General features: G+C 37.4%; 1 protein-coding gene across 3 annotated transcripts in view; it reads right to left on the bottom strand.

Moving 5' to 3' along the window:
• Positions 1 to 112: 112 nt before the first annotated feature.
• slc12a5b (solute carrier family 12 member 5b) overlaps positions 113 to 9,939 on the bottom strand; it is a 45,637-nt gene continuing 35,810 nt past the window's right edge. For 2 of the 3 annotated variants that reach the window (XM_051425650.1, XM_051425649.1), the window contains exons 24-26: positions 9,815 to 9,829; positions 9,576 to 9,709; positions 5,837 to 9,026 (exon numbers count right to left, since the gene is read on the bottom strand). In XM_051425650.1, coding sequence (XP_051281610.1) covers positions 8,935 to 9,026; positions 9,576 to 9,709; positions 9,815 to 9,829 — 241 coding nt within the window. In that variant the 3' untranslated portion in view covers positions 5,837 to 8,934. Of the gene's footprint in view, positions 3,691 to 5,836; positions 9,027 to 9,575; positions 9,710 to 9,814; positions 9,830 to 9,939 lie in introns of those variants that run through there. The other variant, XM_051425651.1, reaches the window with a different exon arrangement.

The raw sequence follows: 9,939 nt of genomic DNA, 5'->3' as shown, positions 1-9,939 counted from the left end.
CTCATGCTTGTAGTGTTGAGAAATTAAATTTGAGAAATTAACAAAGACTAAAACTAAAGACATTTCCCCTGGTGTATTTGTGATTATAGACTCAAGCTGTATACACAAGATGTTTGAGCTCGTTGTAAACTTCTTTTAATAAATAATAATAAAATAAAGTAATAAATGAATACAACTAAAGTGTTTGTTAGTTGTGTAAGAACACAATATTATATAGTTTCTATTTTTATTTCAGTTAACAGAAATGTTTTTTCAGACCTAGTTTTAGTTTTTAGTTTAGTTTTAGTTAACAGATGTGTACATTGCCAAAACAATGACATAATGAAATAAACACAACAAACTTGACCGCTCTCTTTTCTGAAACTGAGGTCTTCTGCCTCCACTGCTGCAATTATTTGACAGCTGTAGTTACTTTAACATGATGCATTTCTAGTCAATTCATTCATTTGTAGATTTGCCACTTATCAGACAATGAGTCAGTCACAGATTTAAAAACCGAATAATCCTTTAAGTCATGTCAAACCTTTCACAGCTTCAGTTTCTTAAATGTGAACGTATACTGCATTTCTTGTCTTAAAATGTAGCTTAAACTGAATATTTGAGGTTTGGATTGGACAAAATAAAAATGAATCCCTAATGAAAATAATAATTACGACCCAATGTAAAATTGTTAAAAAAAAAAACTGTAAGAGAAAATGCTGCTTCAACACTAGTAGAGTTATATCTTAACAAAATAGTATATATGTGTATATAAATAGTAAATAGTATATATGTGTATATAAAGAGTAAATAGTATATATGTGTATATATACTATTATATACATTCACAGGGCCAATTTCTCTGCAGTGAGTACTTTTGAGGATTTGATACTTTTCTGATAAAACCTTTGTAATTTTCCTTAAGTAACATTTCAAATGTAAGACTTTACAGTGTGGTCAGTACTTTTAGGACCTGAATACTTCCTTCACCACTACCATACATTTAAATACTTATATATATATACTGTCAATGGTCCCTATATAGCTCTTATAGGTCCAGAACAGGTGGGCCATAACATAAAAGCAGATCAGAAATTTAGAGGAAATTCTGTATGATTTCCACTTCCGGTGTAGACAGGAAGTTAGGAGTAATGGTTGTTGCTGAAAGTTCAGTGGCCTTTGCTTTGGCGTCCCCTGAAGGTCCGTGGACTAACAGCTTCTTCTCTCACAGGAACAACCCTCCTCTTCCTCTCCTGTAAAGCATCACTGAGGGCACAAAGTCCCGTGGGACTTTGGAATCGCGCTTTTCCACGCGAGAACTCAGTGAGAGGACCTTGTGTCACGGCTCTATGTCGCCATCTAGTGTTATAGTTTGAGTTGTATTAAAAAGCTATTCACAGTACAACAGTGACAACAAAGTGATAAAACGAATAGACCCCCATCTTTTATTCCCTGTTATAGATTATAACATCATGTACCAGAACACCTCTGAAACCCATCCTTTGAATGCAGTTTAAAATATCTGTTAGTTACTCTTTATACTCTCTTTACTCCTTATCTTACACATCGGTGGACTTTGAAATAGCGCTTTCCCACAATTTCACTGGTTTCCACTTAAAGCTGGGAGACTTGTTTTGAAATGCATGTACAGCATTTTAAAAACAGCTTTTAGTTCCATTAAATCATCATACTCAGTTAAACAAATGTCACACCCTTTCTTTTGTGTACCTTGAATTTGTAAAGAAACTAGGCGATGATTAACTTTAAAGCACCATCAGACTGAAATAACTCCCCCAACTCAGGATTTTATTATTTTATTATTTGCTTTTTTACAAGACTTTCTCGCTCCTGTTTTTGATTGTATTTAACTTCATCTTTCATTACTGCTTTAGTTCCTATCTGTATTTTTTAATTAAATTTTAAATATTAGTGTAGAGATTCAAGCCCTGTTTGCTTATTTGTGTTATTACGTGTAAATATTATGTTTTCATTTTTAGAAATTGTTGGACATTACATGCTTTCATGTCAGAAAACTCCCTTGAAACAAGATCGTACATCTCAAGCTTTAATTGTTTGTTCTCCCTCTTCACAGCTTGAATTATTGACATAATTACTTGAAGAAAAAATGGCACACAACTTAAAAAGAGAATTTCACATCCCAAACTTATGAGAATTTGGCCAAGAGAGCAATAACACTTAATTTACTTTTATGTTTTCATGAAAGACAATAAATAACACAATTACTGATTGTATTAGATAGTTTTGGACAGTGTACCCGACAGTGTTTTTAGATATTAATCAAATAATTTACAATGTAATGGATATAAACATTGAATTAGTAGTTAATAGTCATAGGCGTATTTACATTTTCTTCTTCAGTCACATGCATTGACCACACTTGGCTGCTGCATGTCAAGCAGCAGAATCCTCTGTTGTAATTGTGTTATTGAGTTTAAGTGGTGAATCGTAGTCCGGAGGAACATCAAAAAACGTCTCGTCGTCAAAACAGAACTCATCGGATGGTGACGCGAGGTGCGGCAGCTTCAACACAAAGCCTGTAAGGACGCCTCCCAGCGCTGACACTCCTATTGTGGAGAACACAGCTGCGACCTGGAACAGAGCCTGTTCCCTGGCAGTTCTTCCCAACCCTGGCTGTAACCCAGGGATCAACATCTGGAGCTCCTGGAGCTTAGGGTCTCCTTCCACTGGTGCTCTGTGGGCAAAGATCTCATACAAACTGGGGCCATAAACCTCCTCTTTAGCCATCAGTATAGCACATATCCCAGCAGCACAGGATATAAGTCCAGTTAGACCGTGCAAATTATGTATTCCACACTGATCCTGGATCCTGAGGCGCCGTGCCAGGAAAGGGCTCAAGTACTTGTAGCCCAGCATACACGCAATGCAGCCCATCATACCTAGAGCATACGCAGCTGCAGGCGATATCATCATATCCACAGATGCCCCGACCGTCACGCCTCCAGCCAGGGTCACATTCTGAACATCAGCCATGGTGAGCTTTCCATTTTTGTTCAGCATGGCAGAGAGAGCGAAAGCTGTGAGCGTGGAGGCACTGAGGCCGATGAAGGTGTGGAGTATGGCTCTGTGCTGGTCGTCTCCTTTCAGGGTTAAAGCTGAGTTAAAGGAGGGCCAAAACACCCAGAGGAACAAGGTCCCCATCACAGAGAGGATGTCAGACTGGTAGCTGGTGTTCTCCTTTGCGTGACCTTCATTTAGGGAAGGCCTGTAGAGTACAAAAGTGACACCCAGGCCAAAATAACAGGCAAAGAGGTGAATGAGAATAGAGCCTCCTGCGTCGTTGATCTTCAGATACTTGAGCACGGCCCATTCTGTGACTGCAAACACAGGCACTTCCAGCAGAGCCATGACCAGCAGCTGCAGAGGACTCGTCTTGCCCAGCACTGCCCCGAAAGATATCAGCACCACAGCACAGGCAAACTCTGCATTTATGAGATTGATCACTCCAAGGTGAATCTTACCATCATGGCTGAACTGGAAGTACCCCTGCACTAAAATGGCCCACTGGATGGCAAAAGTAGCCGTGAGGAAGTTAAAAACCATCCCCCCAAAGCCATAAAGTCGAAAAAATGCCAGCAGGCACCCAAAGCCAAGGAATATCATGACCTGTATGTCGGTAAAAAAAGGGTAGTCCCTGTACACGGCATTGTCCATGGGGTTAGTCTTGTTGTTCTGAAATCTGGCGTCTGCATGCTCATCGTAGGTGACAAAAGCAGCATACAAAACAACAATAATCACCTCTGTGACAAACACAAACCCAGGTAACCTCACTCGAAGGTTGGTCGACTGTGTCTTCATCCTGACAGATCTTTGGAGCGAATGGCAGTCATTTCTTTTGCAGCCTGCATTATCTCTGTCTAGATAAGACAAGTCAAATGGTCAAGCCTGCTGTCTCTCACACAAACACAAGCTTTATTCCCCTTGCAGAGAAACAGTGCTGCATTGGACTTTGGCCATTGTAATAAGACATATGTGTTCTCATACATCAGCGTTTTTGTGGTTATCTTATTGCAAAGCGTATGCAGACCTGACATCAGAATAAATGTTTATTAGATAGAGCGATAACATTATGAATGCATTTAGCACAAATGGGTGTAATCTAACAATAAAGATATGCATTATAAGCTTTTATATATACAGTAACATCATTCATGTTGCTATTAAACTGTAATGCTTTTGTCATGCTGTGATTATTACAATTTTATATATTTTGATCTGCCTTTTTTTAACCAATTTTGTTTGGGAGTAGCTGTATTTGTGCCTTCAGTGGTAGGTGGTTCAGTGCCTTCAAGGTAGGTGGAAGAACCCAGATTCAGACTCGGAGACACAGGAGTAGGTAAATTAATAATTTTTTTTACTGAAGAATACTCAACAAAGTACAAAAGAAATTTCAAGTTGCAGAAAAGAAAAACTACTGAGAGCCTGAAAACTACTGAAACTAGGAACTGCAGGCCAACAGCGAGGAATGCTGCCATCACTTTATTATATAAACTCCTGATGAGGATCCGCCACATGTGTGCTCTCGGCAGGAGTTCGCTGATGACATTGCAAGCAGGAGTGCAACTCCCCCAATAGAAAGCGAGAGTAGAGTGAGAGAGACAGGGAGAAAACCAAACACTAACAAGCACACAGCATTCCTACTAGATCAATAGATCACAATAGAAAATCAATAGAACACACACTCACTGTCCAGCTCACGCAGGTGGGACAGTGACAATGATATTTCTCACTGCAAATCAGAGAAGGGAAAAGTGGAATGAAAATAACTAAATTTTCTGATTGTAAACATTTTATGTGCTTTCTTTAATTTATGAGCAGAATTAACATTTTGTCTATCTGGAACTGATTTCATCTGGTCAAAAAGGTTTGCTCTAAACATTTTTTATCCATGGGTTGACTGCCATTAAACTTTGTACAAACATTCATGGTCCCCCAGAGGATGAATCTTACTGACTGATGACCTTCTGACATTTCCTGTAGCGCCACGAGCAGGTCAAAAGTTTCACTTATCCAGTGAAATTGCTCAACATCTATTGGATGGTTTGACACAAAATGTCATATATTCATGGTTCCCAGAGGAAGAATTATGATGACCTTAGTGATTCCTTAGCAGCATCAGGTCAGAATTTTGATTTTTTGTTGATTGACACTCCCATCAGCCTGCGTTTCGTGCGTATCAGCTAATGATAGCATGCTAACACATTTAATTAAGACTGGTAAACATTATACATGCTGCACATCGGCATGTTAGCATTGTTATTGAGGACTTGTTAGCATTTAGCTTAAAGCAGAGAGGGGCAATATTTTGATTAAATGTATTTGAAATATGTGTTTAGTTACTTTTGAGTATTTTGTATTTGTAACAAAATACTTAATATGTATTTGTATTTGTGTATCTGAAATACTTAAAATACATTATTGAATATGTCATTTTATTCTCAAATATTTTTATCCATAGATTTAAACTTTATAAAAAACTGTACAACCATTAGCCTGATCACAGTCCTTTGATTAATGCAAGTGAATCATGTGACATGTCCTGTCAGGTCCAGCAATTACTGTATTTAATTTGTGTTCCTTGTGAGCAGTAGCTTGAGAAAATAAGCTGCTGTTGTGTTTGGTGCAAATCTCCCCTAAGATAAAGGTATCAGGTAATCAAAATATGACTGGGCAAGCTTACTGATTGAAAATACAACAGAAGGAAAGAACAATTAGTAAACACAAAACTGGCGAATATACTTACTAGCATGTATCTCTGAATTTGTAGCCTCCCACCGGCCAAGATATCTCGAGAAAAAAATGACACCAGAACGATCACTGTTGTATTAAAATTATTTTAATTTATTGCATTTTGTGCCGACATATAAAATGGCTTCTTTATACCATTACTTGTACATAATTGCATAATACACAGTAGAACATAGAAGAAATTGTATCATTTTAAAAGACAATACAAACTGCCTATTTTATATCTATAAAACCTTTCTGTTTTAATACACATTACACGTGTTATCTCTAAGTCTAAAATCACAGATCTATTTACAAATGTCCCATCTTCACTCCCTCTTGCTCTTCAATTACCATACAGGCACACACACACACACACACACACACACACACACACACACACACACACACACACACACACACACACACACACACACACACACACACACTCTGGTTGAGGGAGTTCAAAAATTGTGACTCTCAACTTCTGCAGACCAGTGACCGATATATATATCGACCTGTACAACTACACCATCTTCAAAATCAAATCAAAAGTTAATACAGTTTTTGTTGTTGCAAATGTTCTGCAGATACACATTTCAGAGTTATAAGGGAAATACTGAGGGCTGCACAGATAGTCACCATAAATAAGACATATCAATATGTGTATGATGAGGTGAGATTCTGTATGCTACTATACAATAAATCTAAAGGATACTTACAAGTCCTATGATTTCCTGGTAAACATACCTAATACCTAAAAATACTTTATGGCACCAATTAGGCCAGGAAAGAGGAGAATAAAATCAACTACTACATACACGTTTGAACAAAAACTATATATATAAAAAAATTATACTAAATGCTTTGTTTCAATACAACTATGCACGTTCTGGGTAAGATAATGTACACTGGCCAAACTCGTACTGGTCATATCCTGTAAAATGTTCGCAGAATCAGTGTGATGTCTACAAAACAGCACAAGTGCATGAATTAATATACGTTCAAAAATTACCAAACCACACACAAAATAGAAACTAAACATTCATTGTAGACACACTCACACAAAAAACAATGTCTGAGAGGTACTCTGCAGGATAACATGACTTAATGCATAAATCATGCTAAAGCGGCTGAATATGCACCTTCCGAGATTCCACTAAAATTCTCTCATTGTAGGTATCTGTGTCTAATGTTTGTCAACATCACCGCTAATTCCTTCACATTTTCATTGGTGTGCATTAGTATAGCAGCAAATTAACATTTTAAGCAGTCTGACATTTTGGGAAATACGCTTAATCGCTTTCTTTCCGTGAGTTAGACGAGATCATTGAAACCACTCTCATGTCTGTACAGTCAATATGTAAACTACAGCCAGCAGCTGGTTAGCTTAGCATAGCACAAAGACTGGAAACAGGGGGGAAACAGCTAGCCTGGTTCTGTTTAAATGTATAACAACCCTACTAACACCTCTAAAGCTCACACATTACCATGTTATGTGTTGTTTTTTTAATCTGTACAAAAAGCAAACGTTTTAATTTGTGAGATTTTGCGGTGCTGCAAGGCGGATTGTGTTATCTTTGGAGTCATGCTTGCTTTTTCCAGTCTTTATGCTAAGCTAACTGTCGCGTGGCTGAGAGAGATGCCATCAATCTTCTCTGGGCGAGAACTCAAACAAGCGTATATCCCAAAATGTCAGACTACCCTTTTAATACTAAGTGCTTACCATGCTTAAAATACAGTATATTTAAAATATTTTAAATAAATTACTTTTACCTTTCTAAACCTCACCATTAAAAAATAAATTCTCTAAAATAAAATGTATGATATATTGTCAGTGTGTATCTATGAACACTGACTTTTGTCGTAAAATATCTGTTTTACTCACATAATAAGTAATAATGTAATTCATATTTCCACAGAACTTCCAGGTGCCTCATCTGAAAACTGTTTATATTTTACATTTAAATTCCAGTTAAAATCTCATATTTATTACTTTTTTCTGTACTTGATTCTAAAGCTGGTATCAAAACATTATTACAATATATATTGGCACATTTAGTTTGTAAGTAATCAGGAAGGAGGAGGGTTTATTAATTAAAGAGTTAGAATAATTTTGTATATAGAGATAAAATGCAGATTTCATATGCCACTTGAAATCATGTAAAAATGTACTTTTACTCACAAAACACCAGAGAGAAAAAGATCCCAGCGCACCCTGATCAACTAGCACAACAAGACATTTACTGGGCGTGATGGGAAACATGGCTACATAACTGCAGAACACAGGAGGTAATACATATAAAATGATTGGTGAATGTACAGTATTTAAAGTGGCTGTTGCTGAGCTCAAAGGCTTTGTATTGCAGCATGTCACTAAGTCCATTCAATCTATCCAACTGTGGGGATAATGAAGTCAGTCAGGTTTGGTCAGGATAATCTGCATCAAATCATTTCAAATGTCTGCGAAGCTCTCTCTGACAAATAAATAAACAGATAAATCCCTGCCATAACAAGGACGAGCTAGCGATGATATTGTTGTTCTCAGGATGGCCGAGGCATAAACTGCAAATTGAACACAAGTGCAAACTAAGTGGTAAATCGATTTGGTGTAACTGGGTTGTCTGTTTTGGGAATTTCTGTACATTTTGACATGCATCTCCCACCTCCGCTTCTTTAATACTTCAACATAAATTAATAAGTGAGTGTGTGTATGGACATAGGAAGGTTCTTATACAACCCTTTTCCATTACCATTATGCGCTTCCAACCATACAATGAAAGACAAAAACAGACCAGGACAAAGACAGACATGATTAGATGAATAAATACATAAATAACATCAATAATAAATAAAAGAAAATAAGAAAAAATGATAAAGAAAAAATATTCCTCTTTTACAAATGACCAGGAACAAAGCAAAACGACAGAAATGTGATGTAACACATCAGAAAGGGGACATAAATGTTTAAAAACCTTCCATTTCCCATGTTTTGGGAGTTTTTTTCTTCCGGAACTAACCATAAACTCATCTGCTGTTATCAGCTGACAAGTTGAGAACAGAGAGGGGACTGCTGCGTAATTCTTTGTGTACTCTAACGGTTAAAAGGTTAAACGAGTAGAGGTTTTTTCCTGGAATAATACAAAGGGAGCAGAGGGCAGAGTCTGTGTAGGTGCCGTATAAAGCCCTTCAGGAGTAGATGGTGATGACCTCACGTCCACCTCCACGCACTAGGAGGACACGGTTGAGACCTTCAGTGAGCACCTCAAGGAACTCCATGTCTGAGAGACAGTCGCAGTGAAGGAATGCACTTTACTTTACCCCAAAAGTGTACAAACCAAGCAATATGTTATACAACGTGATTCAGAGCAGTGGTTTCCAACCTTTTCTGCCTGATGTAACCCCACAACACCGTCAGATGAACTCAAATAACTCTTGATTGACACACACAAGCTCACAGTATCCATTACTTTTAGCAACTTTGACCATTTATCCATTAATTTTAGCTAACTATTAAAACCACCAACTATTTAAATTATTTCTCCATTACTTTTATACCTATCTCAACCATTTATCCTCATCGATTAACTATTTCAACCATAGCCTATTACTTTTAATTAAATATTGAAACAGTTTATTCATTGTACCTTATACAATATATATATTACTCAACTAGACTGTGTATATGTATAGAGCACTTTTAATGTTTTCAATTGTCTCATAATGTTTAATTGTGCCAGCTTGTGTGACAAAAAAATATCTGAACTGAACTGAGCCAAGTACACAAAGACATAAGGAATAAAGCACGTTGTATGTACGATGTAGGATACAGTTTTCATTGCCCATACGGTTCTTGGGTGGTCCGGGCATGTTGAGCAGGACAAGTTTGGCCTCCTTGGACTTCTTTGTGATGACCTCATTGAGCCGCATAGCTGTATGCATTCGCCTCAAATCAGTCTGGTTCCTAATGCAAGAAACATTAGGTCACATTAGGTTTGGTTTACAAATCGTTTTTTTTTTAGCTGCTTAGCTCACGCAGTATGTCTCGCTACAAAATGTGAATACTTACAAGTTCTCCCATTCCCTAGGGAAGCATGTTAGGAAGGGAAACAGTTACAGTTAATAACATACACGGACACGTGCTCACACAAGATGCTGCATTTGTTTGAGGTTTAAGTTCAAAGTTTTGTTTGT

The sequence above is a fragment of the Dicentrarchus labrax genome, unplaced genomic scaffold (genome assembly GCF_905237075.1).
Source record: "Dicentrarchus labrax unplaced genomic scaffold, dlabrax2021, whole genome shotgun sequence".
Taxonomy (NCBI): Eukaryota; Metazoa; Chordata; class Actinopteri; family Moronidae; genus Dicentrarchus; species Dicentrarchus labrax.
This window is presented reverse-complemented; position numbering and strand designations above follow the sequence as displayed.